The 14,569-nt window shown below is 49.4% G+C and overlaps 1 protein-coding gene across 1 annotated transcript in view; it reads right to left on the bottom strand.

Annotated features, from left to right (window-relative positions):
• Positions 1–14,569, bottom strand: part of LOC130486849 (collagen alpha-3(V) chain-like) — a 72,252-nt gene extending 57,683 nt beyond the window's left edge. The window contains exon 1 of the mRNA XM_056860149.1: positions 14,476–14,569. Coding sequence (XP_056716127.1) covers positions 14,476–14,569 — 94 coding nt within the window. The remainder of the gene's footprint in view (positions 1–14,475) is intronic.

Below are 14,569 nucleotides of genomic sequence, written 5' to 3'. Positions count from 1 at the left end.
CTCCAGTGCCATGAGCCAGAACAGGAACGCTGCACTGCATGTGCATCAAGCCCATGACCACTACTTACAACGAGCAAGACACAAGCAGAACTGGTGAGTGAGCGAGCATTCCTTGACCAAATTAGTTCAGATCGGGATATTTGCCACCCAAGCTTTCAACTTGGCTTCCGTAGAGAAACTTTTTGTGCTTGCAAGCCAGAAAACATGACCTCACAGTGCATAATGCTCCAAGGAGTCTGGGTTTCAGAATTACCTAACAGCCCCCTCACCCACCATGCAGAAAGTCTTGTCCCTCTCCCCAGCTGTGGGTACCTCCTTAATTACATATCATCACAGACACCCCCATCACCTCTTCCCTAGCTTGCCAAATCCTGCACGCAATGACTTACATGCGCTAGAATCACAACATTCTTTACAGCCACCCCTCCCTCCCTGCTAAGCAATGTATTGCAAAACAGTAATTTCTTATAATGGGAGTGCATATCCCCAGGCAGCTAAGGCACACGTGCCTGGCATCCTCCTCCACTACATTAAGAAGAAGAGTTGGTTTTTATACCCCGCTTTCCTATACCTTTTAAGGAGTCTCAAAGCGACTTGCAATCACCTTCCCTTTCCCTCCCCACAACAGACACCCTGTGAGCTAGGTGGGGCTGTTCGGAGAGAACTGTGACTAGCCCAAGGCATCTTGTATAGGAGTGGGGAAACAAACCCAATTCTCCAGATTAGAGTCTGCCACTCTTAACCACTGCACAACACTGGTGCGCACAGGAAACCTCAAGTGTACACCTCTTGCACAACAGGAACACCCATATACGTTGACCTGCAACATTTGCCCATCGATCGCTAATGCTGGTGTCGATTATCCAGACCTTGGAAGTCCTACACTGCCTAGGCCCGTGTTGGCGAACCTATGGCACGCGTGCCCGACCTGGCACGCGTAGCCCTCTCTGCCGGCACGCGGGTAAGTGGCTCGGGACGGGACCGAAAGTCCAGGCGGGCGAGGCAGCGACGGATGGAAGCAGTGGAGAGAGAGCCAGCCCGCTTCCCGAGGGACGGGGCGAGGAACCGGCAAGCCAGCAGCCAGGAAAAGACGGAGCGCAGAGACGCGGCGGCGCGCTGCCGCACCCCAGCTGTAGCCCCGCCGCCCGGTCGCGCCTGCGCCAGTCAGAGGACTTGGCTGGGGGCGTGGGGAGGAGGGCAGGATGTTTCAGCCCTAATAAGGTCTTGGGGGCGGGACATCCTGCCCTCCTCCCCACGCCCCCAGCCAAGTCCTCTGACTGGCGCAGGCGCGACCGGGCGGCGGGGCTACAGCTGGGGTGCGGCAGCGCGCCGCCGCGTCTCTGCGCTCCGTCTTTTCCTGGCTGCTGGCTTGCCGGTTCCTCGCCCCGTCCCTCGGGAAGCGGGCTGGCTCTCTCTCCACCGCTTCCATCCGTCGCTGCCTCGCCCGCCTGGACTTTCGGTCCCGTCCCGAGCCACTTACCCGCATGCCGGCAGAGGAGGCTCCACCCCCACCAAAGGTCGACCACGAAGCCTCTCCTCACCTCCCCATTTCTGGTTTATTCCCCCCCCCCACACACACACAAGAGAGGTGGTGTGTGAGGTAAAGCGCCACCCTCCCCCTCCCCTCACAGCGCGGCCGGGTTTTGAATGCGCGCTCGAGGGCCGGCAGCGCCAAGGCGGGCGGCGAGGAGGAGGTCGGGGCTCGGGGTGGGGGGTGGGGAAAGCAATGTTTGATTCAAAACTCTGCATGGGGGGTTATTGGCCATTTATGAATGGGAGGTTTTGCATTGGATTTGCCATTCAGATGCACATTTTCCCCATCCAGATCCTCACAACTCAACAATAAGCCCCCTTGCAGAGTTTTTTTTCAGACGGAACCCTCTGAATATAGAGCAGGTTTTGCTTCATATATTTGCCTTAGGGTTGCCAGGTGTCTCTCCCCCAATCATTTACCTCTTTCCCTGATGGTTCAGTTACAAATATCAAGTTTCACTTTGAAGAAGAGTTGGTTTTTATATGCCGACTTTCTCTACCACTTAAGGAAGAATCAAACCGGCTTTCAATCACCTTCCCCTCCCCACAACAGATACCCTGGCCATTTATGCATGGTCAGTTTTGATGTTCACTAAAAGCTCTTTTTTAAAATGCGAATTTAAAACTGCCTATTCACGGTCTCGAAGCAAAAGGAGAAATTCCACCCCTCCCACTCGCCTGCTCCTTTGTTCCTGTTTGCATAACCATTAGCATGTGCATAGCTAACCCGCCACTGTTATTTTGCATGGTTCCTTCAGGGGGATTCTTCAGGTTAAATTGCCGTGTTGGCACTTTGCGATATATAAGAGGGTTTGGGGTTGCAGTTTGGGCACTCAGTCTCTAAAAGGTTCGCCATCACTGGCCTAGGCCCCAAGAGGGGGCTTTCTTCTTCCACATAAGAACATAAGAAAGGCCCTGCTGGATCAGACCAAGGCCCATCAAGTTCAGCAGTCTGTTCACACAGTGGCCAACCAGGTGCCTCTAGGAAGCCCACAAACAAGACAACTGCAGCAGCAGCATGCTGCCTGTGTTTCACAGCACCTAATATATTCAGTAGGCTCCTCTGATCCTGGAGAGAATAGGTATGCATCATGAATGGTATCCATTTTGACTAGTAGCCATGGATACCCCTCTCCTCCATGAACATGTCCACTCCCCTCTTAAAGCCTTCCAAGTTGGCAGCCATCACCACATCCTGGGGCAGGGAGTTCCACAATTTAACTATGTGTTATGTGAAAAAAATACTTCTTTATCTGTTTTGAATCTCTCGTCCTCCAGCTTCAGCAGATGAACCCGTGTTCTAGTATTATGGGAGAGGGAGAAAAACGTCTCCCTGTCCACTCTCTCCAAACAATGCATAATTTTATAGACCTCTATCATGTCTCCCCTTAGCCGCCTTCTTTCCAAGCTAAACAGCCCTAAGCGTCCTAACCGCTCCCCATAGGACAGTTGCTTTAGTCCCCTAATCATTTCGGTTGCTCTTTTCTGCACCTTCTCAAGCTCTGTAATATCCTCTTAGGCATAATTACGCATGAAGAATCCTGCTGGAGCAGACCAATAGCCCATCTAGTCCAGCATCCAACTTCCCAGAAGATGCCCTGTAATGCCCACAAACAGGGGCAGAGAGGTCGGAATCTTTCCCTGCGGCTGCACCCAAGCAGCCGTTGAAAAAGCTCACACCTGGGACTGTGGCTGAGTGTGACATGGTGGGGGGCTGAGAGCGGCTCTTGGTAGAAAAAATGAAGCTGCCCCATGGGAGCAGGGAGAGGCAGTCTTTCAAGATGTGGGGCCAGGGTCACGTAGGGCTTTAAAGGTGAGGACTTTGAATGGGACCCCGGAACTAATCAGCAGTCAGTGAAGGGACCTCAGAATAGGAGTGACATGGTCCCTGCTCCCAGCCCCAGATTACAAATGGGCTTCCACAATTCGCACCAGCTGCAGTTTCTGGATCACCTTCAAGGGACACCCCATTGTAGAGCATGTACCCAGTACAGTGAGGATCAGTGTGGCCAGATCAGGCATCTGTGAATAGGGCGCCAGCTTCTTAAATAGATGTAGCTGGGGGGGGGGGGGATTTTGGCCATCATGGACATGTGTTTCTCTATCAGGAGACCAGGATCCAGCAAGACCCCCAAATTCACCACCAGTGGTACAGAGCACCACCCCACTTGAGGCAGTAGTCCTTCAAGCCAACATTGTGTGTGTGTTAAGTGCCGTCAAGTTGCTTCCTACTCATGGTGACCCTATGAATCAATGTCGTCCAAAATGTCCTATCTTTGCCAGCCTTGCTGAGGTCTTGCAAATTGACGGCCGTGGCTTCCTTTATAGAGTCAACATCTCTTGTTGGGTCTTCCTCTTTTCCTGCTGCCCTCAACTTTTCCTAGCATGACTGTCTTTTCTAGTGCCTCTTTCCTTCTCATAATGTGACCAAAATACAATAGCCTCAGTTTAGTCATTTTAGCTTTTAGGATCAGTTCAGGCTTGATTTGATCTATAATCCACTGATTTGTTTTTTTTGCAGTCCACGGTATCCATAACACTCCAACACCACATTTCAAAGGAGTCTACTTTCTTCCAACATTACCTTTCTCTTATCTGGATTTCTGCTTCAGTTTGTTCTCCTTCAGCCACCTGACCTCTGCATTCAGACACTGGGCCAGGACAGAGACAGCTGCAGCTGGTGGCTTATTCGGAGCACTATATAGTTGGGTGTCATCAGCATATTGATGGCAAAAAGGGGCAGGCTCATCCACAAGGCAGCCCTAGGAGATTGCTTTGCCCATCTGCTGGGGGATGAGGAAGGGAGATGGAAGCTTTTGCCTTCATGTGGTCTGGTGGGGGGAGGAAGGTGGAAGCAATCCTCCCACCTCTCCATGGTCCAGTGGAGAAGGAGGGCAGGTACCACCACCCTGTGGGGGGAGGATGTGGGGAGGGGCTCAAGCACTCCAGCATAGGATGCCCAAACTGCTTTGGCCAACTCTGTTGGCACCATGCTGCAAAACTACGGACAACCTCATTAAGGTATCCTGTGGTGGTTGTGGAAAGTGCAGTCAGGTCCCACCCAACATATGGCAACTCTGTAGGGTGTTCAAGGCAAGAGCCGTTGGGAGGTGGTTTGCCATTGCCTGCCTCCACGTGGGCTGAGAGAGTTCTGAGAGAACTGTGACTGGCCCAAGGTCACCCAGCAGGCTTCATGTGGAGGAGTGGGGAATCGAACCCAGTTCTCCAGATTAGAGTCCATTGCTCTTAACCACTACACCACACTGGCTACAGAGATATTAAAGAACACAGGAAATAACACAGCCTTGTGGCATTTCTCTTGTCAGCTCCCAGGGGGACGATTCAGCATCTCCCACGGCAACCTCCTGTGAGCGGTCTGATAGAAAAGATCAGAACCATCTCAGCACAGCTCCACCCAGGCCCTCCTCACCTTCCAGGAGGGGCTGTGGCTCAGTGGTAGAGCATCTGCTTGGCATGCAGAAGGGTCAGTCCCCGGCATCTCTAGTTAAAGGGACTAGACAAGTAGGTGATGTGAAAGACTGAGACCCTAGAGAGCTGCTCCCAGTCTGAGTAGACAATACTGATTTTGATGGACCAAGGGTCTGATTCAGTAGAAGGCAGGTTCATGTGTTCATGTGCCTCAGCAGTATCACATGGTCTGCTGTATCAAAGGCCGCTGGTAGATCTAACAACAGCAATAGAGTTGCATTCCCCTTGACCATCTGGAGACAGAGATTGTCCACAAGAGCCACTAAAGCAGGGGTGGGGAACCTTTTTTCCGCCAAGGGCCATTTGGATATTTATAACATCATTCTTGGGCCATACAAAATTATCAACTTAAAAATTAGCCGACCAAGCCCCAAGCAGGCAGCTGCCCCAGATGACCCCTCCCCGGTGCGAGCAAGCAGACAGGCATCCAACCGGTGGCACACTTGCCCACCAGGTGGCACAGGATGGTCTGCTGCACCAGCCAGACGTAACTATCCAGCCGCACGCTGGAGTTGCTCCTGCTCCGCATGGTCGGGGCCAGATTCTACAGCCGGCTCCTGCTACCTCCACCTGCAGGGATGAAATGAGGACACACTGGCTAAGAACTCCCCCCTTGCACACATTCTGGCCCTGCCCCCTTTAACCCCTCCATTGTCGCCACTTCCGCCCCCAGCCCTCTTGTAGTACAGAGGGAATACATTTCTCCACGGCCCGGGTGGGAAAGGGTTAACACAGTTCCGTGGGCAGTCCTAGCAGCTCCATAGCTATCGACTCTTCTGCAAGGGGGGGAGAGGTTCCTTTTCTCAGCAAAACAAACTCACATCTGTCTTGAATAGAGGCTATTCCTGTCCGCAGGAGGGGGCAGATCACCAGTCTTAGATCCTTCTGAGCTAGAGATCTGCCAGGACCCATGAAGGGCCAGACCAAATGATTTTGCGGGCCTTAAATGGCCCCCGGGCCTGACGTTCCCCACCCCTGCACTAAAGCCATCTCTGTCCCAAACCCAGGCCTGAAGCCAGACTGAAAGTGCTCAAGGGCAGACGTCTCACTCAAGTATTTCTGGAGCTGCTCTGCCACTACACGCTCAATAACCTTTCCCACAGAGGGAAGGCTAAGAGCTATGTGACAGGTAGCGATCCAACAGGTTCAGTTTTAGCCAAGCATGGCAACTAGACCTGAACCAATATCTCCCCCACCACCACTTCTGTGTGTTGTCCTTGCTACTGGTTTTGGTCTGCCTCATTTTCATTTCTGTCAATCAGTTTTATGCCACTGATGAATTGAAAAATGAGCACTTGGGGAGGGGGATATTGCAGAAACAGTCGCCTGCGTTTGTGTCCCACGTGGGGAAAGCAGCATCAAAATATTTGAACTGCTGGTGAAATTCCATCTAGTCCCCAATGGGGACACAATTACGGAGAAACTGTCACCTGCTGGTTTCTGCTGGTACAGCCCTGCACCCACTACCTACTATGGCCTTACATTTAGAGGTAACCAATTTTTTTTAAAAAATGGCACGTCCACTGCTACATAGAATGACCACAAACAGAAGCCTGGCTCCTCCTCCAACCGTAACAGCAGCCTCCTGCCCTGCCACACAAATTAATCCAAGGCTGCCCCCAGTTGCAAACTTATTCCATCTCTCTTGGTAGAAGTGCAGCCAGGGCAATGAGCCAAGCGCACCCCCCCCCCCAATAAGATAACAGAGCACAAAGCAGTCTTCAGTTTGGAGACTCAGCCAGAGACAAGAAGGAGGTCTTGACTTCTGTTATTAATTACACTGCCTGGCCCTGCAGGCACGCTTTTAAAAAACATTTCCTACTCTTTTCCATTCACAAAACCCAAGCATTTTGGTCATTGTTGCTCTAGTCGCTCTAGGCCAGCCAAGCACGGTTTGACCGAAGTAGAGGAGTTGCGAGCTGGATCGGGACCCAAAACAGGAAGGAGAGCTACACTGGAAGAGCCTTAGGAAGATAACTGACATCAGACAGGCACAGGGAGGTCTTCAGAAAGGCAGCATTAGTTGTGGGCAAAGGTCTAAACCGAGGCATTTAATATGCAGCAGCTAAGAATGAGGATTTGGGGCATAGCAGAAACTTCAGAAAGAAAGAGGGCTGATAAGGGGGCAAGCATGTGCAGTAGAAACGTAAAGGTAGTCCCCTGTGCAAGCACCAGTTCATTCCTGACCCATGGAGTGACGTCACATCTCGACGTTTACCAGGCAGACTTTGTTTACGGGGTGGTTTGCCAGTGCCTTCCCCAGTCATCTTCCCTTTACCCCCAGCAAGCTGGGTACTCATTTTACCGACCTTGGAAGGATGGAAGGCTGAGTCAACCTTGAGCCGGCTACCTGAAACCGACTTCCATTGGGATCGAACTCAGGTTGTGAGCAGAGTTGGACTTCAGTACTGCAGCTTACCACTCTGTGCCATGGGACTCAAGCATGTGCGGTAGGCAGAGACTCAAAATAAGGTCAGCAAATGGCCATCAGAACACATAACTGCACTGAGATACTTTGGGTTGGTTGTGAAATTCTGAATGGCCATTGAATCCACTGGTTCCTTCTGAGCCATCGTCATAATACCACACATTGCATTTCTGCACAGTCATTGGAACATGCTTGCTTCTTATGAATGAATGCACACAGGAATGACTAAAGCAAGGGAGACGGAATGCAAAGTATTTGTGCAGCCATTTGCAGAGGTGATGAGCCAGTGTGGGTTAGTGGCTAGAATGTCAACCTAATAGCTTGGTACACCCAGGTCTGAAGCCCTACTCTGATTTGAGTCTGCTTCAGGGTGAAATGTGGGGTAAAAACAAAGTAAATAAATAAATTTTTGGAAGGAGTTCATGCCTCCCAATGGCCATTCAGAATTGCCCCACTTTTTGAAACCGGTCCCCTACGTGAGTAGGATGGGACCAGGGCATTGTTTCACAGACCTGCCATTTTTTTCAGCTTCTGCAAAGCTACAGACGCACAGCTAGAGTTGCCGGTTCTGGGTTGAGAAATACCAGGAGATTTTAGAGGTGGAGTCTAGGGAGGGTGGGGTTTGGGGAGGGGAGGGACCTCTGCAGGGTACAGTGCCATACGGTCAATCTTCCAAAGCAGCAATTTTCTCCAGGGGAACTGATCTTGGTCACCTGGAGATCAATTGTGATAGGAGATGTCCAGGTGCCACCTGGAGGTTGGCAACCCTTTGCAGAGCCCATGGTCCATTCCTCACCTAGTCCAAAGAGCTTGCCAATGTGTTAGCAGGACCCTATATCCTGTGTCAAAGAGCAAGGGAGAGGACAAAGGCATCTCTGACCAGCAACGCTCACAGGTTGCTACCAGCAGGCAAAAACGGCAGGAAAATTCACATCTTGATGATCAGCACAGAAACAGGAAAAGGAGTCGGACCACAGTCACACCCAGCCTCTCTAGGGGGGCAAGTGGTACTGTCCTAGCCCTTGGCATCTCTGGCTAAAGCCTTACCAAGATACCTTGCTTTGGAAGTGAGAGCAGCAGCAACTTTGACCAATTACTGAGAGCATCAATAAGGACCGCATGGGAGTGGCACCAATTACCCCTTACAGCTGTACCATTTGGTCCAGGAAGGACCGCCCAACATTCTCCTCCACCTTGTTTCCCAAAAAGGCAGTAGTCCTTTGCTCTGGAGTAGACAGGGACATGTTCAGAAAGGATGGACTAGTTTGCATTCTGACAACATTCATACGTTTCTTAGCACATCCTCTTAACCACTACCCCACACCCACTTTCCAAGTTACTCTCTCCCTGTAGCATCACAACCAGGACTACTGCCATTTGGAGGAGGAGGAAGAAGAAGAGGAAGAAGTTGGTTTGGTCCAGGAAGGACCGCCCAACATTCTCCTCCACCTTGTTGCCCCAAAAGGCAGTAGTCCTTTGCTCTGGAATAGACAGGGACATGTTCAGAAAGGATGGACTAGTTTGCATTCTGACAACATTCATACGTTTCTTAGCACATCCTCCTAACCCCTACCCCACGCCCACTTTCCAAGTTACTCTCTCCCTGTAGCATCACAACTGCCATTTGGGGGAGGAGGAAGAAGAAGAAGAGGAAGAAGAAGTAAGTTTTTGTATGCCAACTTTCTCTACCGCTTAAGGGAGACTCAAACCGGCTTACAAGCTCCTTCCCTCCCCCTCCCCACAACAGACACCCTGTGAGGTAGGTGAGGCTGAGAGAGCTCTAAAAGAGCTGTGACTAGCCCAAGGTCACCCAGCTGGCTTCATGTGGAGGAGTGGGGAAACAAATCCAGTTCACCAAATTAGCGTCCGCTGCTCATGTGGAGGAGAATCAAACCTGGTTCTCCAGATTAGAGTCCACCGCTCCAAACCACTGCTCTTAACCACTACACCACGCTGGAGGAATAACATTCTGGCTTCTGCCATCAACCCCTGGGAGTTTTCAGCATATCCTTCCCAAGAAGAGCACTGTCTCAAGAGGAAGACCAGACCGGACTCTGCTCCTGGCTAAAGGACGAGCGGGAGCAGTGAGTCCTTTTTTTTTTCCTTGCAAGAAAGGAAGGGAAATTGGCTCAAAAGCCAGTTGCTCACAGATGGCAGAGGCGAGGGAACGGATGCCCTGGCACAAGCCAGAGGCCCAGAGATTGCTAAGTAGTATTTTTAATTAAATTTCATTTGTGAACCACCTTGAGGATCATCTCATCAAAAGACAGGGTATTTGTCTGCAAAATAAATGAAAACTAATGCCACAGCCAGTTTTCCTCCTATTCTCATAGAGGCTAATATTCTGTATTGATAAGAAAGAAATAGGTTCACCTGATACCAGAGCTGGTGCTCTGGTGGACCATCTCAGATTACAAGGTGATAAGGGCACCACCCCTTCCTAATTTGTTAGATCGATCAGGTGTCGTTGGTACCCTGGACCAGGAAGTTTTGCATAAGCATTTGGAGTTTCAAATGAGGAGGAGGAGAAGAGTTGGTTTTTATATGCCGACTTTCTCTATCACTTAAGAGAGAATCAAACCGTCTTACAATCAATCACCTTCCCTTCCCCTTCCCACAACAGACACCCTGTGAGGTAGGTGGGGCTGAGAGAGCGTGGCTAGCTCAAGGTCACCCTGTTGGCTTCATGTGTAGGAGTGGGGAAACCAACCCGCTTCACCAGATTAGAGTCCACCGCTCATGTGGAGGAGTGGGGAATCAAACCCGGTTCTCCAGATTAGAGTACACCACTCCAAACCACTGCTCTTAACCACTACACCACGCTGGTTCTCTAGAATAGAGAATAGCACTGAAAGGTTCTGGTCTCTTTTATCTGAGCTTGTTCAGAAAGTGGCTATTGACCATACTGAATCAGCAGCACAGAATCCCTCTTCTAGAGTTCCTCAAGGCTCTGTGCTATCCAATATCTAAGACATCTAAATGAGATCATCTGGGTCTCTGGAGTCAGGTATCAATATGCTGATGACATCCAATATTGTATTACATTGAACAAGCCTCCAGAAGCAGCCGTCTATGTACTAAGCCCCTGTCTACCGGCCATGGTCAAGTGGCTGAGGGAGAACACGCTGAAGTTTAGTCCTGACAAGACAGACATAATGCCGGACAAGAAGGCTCAGGTCCTGGTTGAGGTGAATGTGTCTCTGAGATTCTGAAGAGCTTTGGGTCTTGAAAAAACCAGCTCTTTTACTGGAAAAACAATGGCAAGGAGTACCTTTTCACATTACATTTGGCACATAAATTGTTTCCCTTCATGGGCCTATGTGACTTAGTCATGTGAATTCCTACCTTTGGTAACCTCAAGACTAGACTGCTGTACTACACGCTACATGGGGCTGCCCTTGAAGACAATGTGGAAGCTACAACTGGGTCAAGACGTGGCAGTGTGTTCAGTTCAAGGTGTTGTTTTTAACCTTTAAAGCTCTTCACAACCTGAAACCACCTTTCCTCATAAACACCCAGGTGGCAACTTTGATCGCCTTCCTGTAAAGTTGTGAGATCTGCTTTAGCCCAGACTCAACTTTTTTTCTGCTGCTGTCTAGCTGTTTGGAATAACCTGCTGGAGCAAGTCAGGAAAAATGTCCAACTTAACAGCAGTTCAGTTCAGACCTGTTTAAACAGAGCAATGACAGTGTTTTGTTGATGCCCAGGGTGGTCGAGTGCACAGGGGGCTACGTCTGGGCTAGCATCCTCCTGAGTTATGAACCATGTGGTATTTTAATGCTCATGGGCTATTTTAAACCATTTTGAGTCCAGTTTTTGAAGAAGAGATAAATAACCAAGCAGATTCTTCTTGCTTAGATCAGCGTCTCCCTCGGAAAAGTAGGTATTGCCCCTGTGCAAGACCACTTTGAAAATAATGTTGGAAGGGGGCATTGAGGCGTCTACAGAACTCTGCAAGGACGCAAGGGACCAGCCTGGGTGCTTTGTCAGTTGTCACAGAAAGGGGAGACGCGCACAGAAGCTAAGGGGGTTACCACACTTTGTATTCCCAGCGATGTATTAAGAGTTTGAAAATGCTATTAAAAACATCGCTTTAAAAGGGTTTTTGGATACCACGGCTAATAGATGGTTGGAAGACGTCTTCACAGCTAAAGGGGCCAAACAAAAATTGTGCGAACAGTATTTTTTATCACGTTTTCAAACTCTTAATACATCGCTGGGAATACAAGTGCGGTAACCCCCAATATCTATCCAGGCTATCTATCGCTCCAAACCCAAGACAAGGGGCCAAAATGCATGGGAGGTTTTGCTTTGGATTTGTCACTCTAGCTGCACATTTTCCCCATCTGAATTCTCAAAACTCTGCATGGGGGCTTATTGTTGAGCTTTGAGAATTTGGCTGGGGAAAATGTGCATTTAGAGAGCGGCAAATCCAAGGCAAAACCTCCCATGCGTTTTCGCCCCGTAAGATTTGGGGGAGGGTGTCAAGTAGCCACTCAGATCATTTTTTTTTAATAATAATTTTATTGGTTTTTATAATACAAATTTTCCATGATAGTAAACAACAATAAAAGCAATATGAAATTCAAAATCAAAATTCTAACTCTATGTTGTTATAATTTCTTGAATTCATAACAAAACAAAAAAAACAAATTAGAGGAAAATTTATGACTTCCCCAACACATCTCTCCGCCTCTTAATAAAATATTCATCCCATCGTAATTGGTCTGATCTTAACTGTTATAAATTCATTTAACTTTCATAAAACATTTTCTATTAATCTATATGATTATAACTCTTAATATTAATTGTATCTTCTAGATCAGATTAATAAGTATTCTTCCATTTTCCCCAGTTTTAATTCATATTCACAGTATTTCATCCAATCCTCCCATTCCCCCAAGAATCGAACTTTGTCTTTTTCATTTAAAATAGCTGTAAGTTTTGCCATTTCCACCAATTCGAACATTTTCCCAATCCAGTCTTTTTTCTCAGGAATTTCTGCCCCCTTCCATTTTGCTGCATAAAGCAGTCTTGCAGCTGATGTAGCATAAATCAAAAAAGTTCTTTGTATTAGCAAGTCGTCAGGTATCATACTTAATAGCATCATTTCTGGTGTTTTGGGTATATTTTTTTGTACTATTAGTCTCAGTTCATTATATATCATATCCCAAAAGTCTTTAGCTTTATCACAAGTCCACCACATATGGTGAAAGGAACCAATTTCCTTATTGCATTTCCAACATTTGGGGGATGTCACTTTATATATCTTTGCCATCTTCTTAGGTGTTAAATGCCATCTATACATCATTTTATAAATGTTTTCTCGAATTGATTGCGCATTTATTCCTTTCAAGTCTTTTGACCAAAGTCTTTCCCATTTGTTTAAAGGAATATCATGTCCAATATTTTGAGCCCAATCAATCATAGTTGGTTTAATTGTCTCCTGCTCTAGTAGCCACTCAGATCATTGATGGCAGCAGCAGCGCCCCCCCCCCCATTCGATGCCTCTCTTTGATCCCTGGCAGCAAGAATTCAGCACCCCACCACCACCCCGCAAGCCTGTTTAAGGACTTCTGTCCTCCCCAGAAAATGATGGAAGGATGGAATCTGCCACCTATGGTTTATGGTTATCGGATATATAGCTCCCCCCCACACTTCTCTGCCACTTAAGGGAGAATCAAACTGGTTACCGCACTTTCCCAGCGATGTATTAAGAGTTTGAAAATGTTATAAAAAACACTATTCACACTTTCTATGTATTCCCACCGATGTATTAAGAGTTTGAAAACGTTATAAAAAATACTGTTCACACAATTTTTGTTTGGCCCCTTTAGCTGTGAAGACGTCTTCCAACCATTTTTTAGCCGTGGTATCCAAAAACCCTTTTAAAGCGATGTTTTTTTTATAACATTTCCAAACTCTTAATGCATCGCTGGGAATACAAAGTGCGGTAACCCAATCACCTTCCCTTCCCCTCCCCACCACAGACACCCTGGGAGGTAGGTGGGGCTGAGAGAGCGTGACTCGCCCCAGGTCCCCCAGCTGGCTTCGTGTGGAGGAGTGGGGAACCAAACCCGTTCCTCTAGATCAGACTCCACCGCTCCAAACCACTGCTCTTCACCACTACACCACGCCGGCTCCCAGTCCACACAAAGAAAATCCACCTTCAAGGTGCATTGAACGGGGATTGAAAGCGCAGTATTTGGGCCGTGTGAAAGCGCCCCAACGTCTCCCCGACACCGATCTGATTTTAGGCACGTTTGCCCAGAAAGTTGGCCTTTGGGTATCCAACGGAGGGGGGGGGGACGATCGAGGCTCTCCTCCCGACCCCCCCCCCATTTCCCAACAGCATCTCTCCCCCCCCCCCCCGTGGGTCAGCGCCGGGCAAGGCGGGTCACACACACACAGGCCATTTATTCATGGAAGGTTTTGTCTTGGATTTGCCACTCTACAGATGCGCATTTCCCCCATCTGAATTCTCAAAACTCTGCACGGGGGCTTATTGTTGAGTTTTGAGAATATGGATGGGGAAAAAGCGCATCTAAAGAGTGGCAACTCCAAGGCGAAACCTTCCATTAATAAATAGCCACACACACACACACAACACACAAACCTGCCTGACACTGAATCAGACCCTGGGTCCATCCAAGTCAGTATTATCTACTCAGACCGGCAGCGGCTCTCCAGGGTCTCAGGCAGAGGTCTTTCTCATCACCTACTTGCCCGGTCCCTTTAACTGGAGATGCCGAGGATTGAACCCGGGACCTTCTGCATGCCAAGCAGATGCTCTACCAGGAACCATGGCCTCTCCCCTATTGCCTGTCTCTTGGAACCTGCTTCTGCCCCCCCCCCCCCTGTTCCTCCCTAAGAGCCTGCTGGCCTGCTCTGGCTCGGCTCGTGCAGCAGGCAGCCAAGAGCGCCCTGGTCCTGCAAAGGGTGCCCCCTCCATTCCCCAATGCCTTTCCCTCTCTCAGCCCCCCCCCCATGCCGCCTTCTGGCCCCGCCCTGACCGGGGGGCTCACCTGCCTGCAGCCCCGACCCGGACTCGAACTGGCGCTCCCGAGGCTGCCCGGTGGCCGAGCCCGCGACGAGGAGGAGCAGGAGCAGCGGGAGCAT

The sequence above is a fragment of the Euleptes europaea genome, chromosome 14, assembly GCF_029931775.1.
Source record: "Euleptes europaea isolate rEulEur1 chromosome 14, rEulEur1.hap1, whole genome shotgun sequence".
Classification (NCBI taxonomy): Eukaryota; Metazoa; Chordata; class Lepidosauria; order Squamata; family Sphaerodactylidae; genus Euleptes; species Euleptes europaea.
This window is presented reverse-complemented; position numbering and strand designations above follow the sequence as displayed.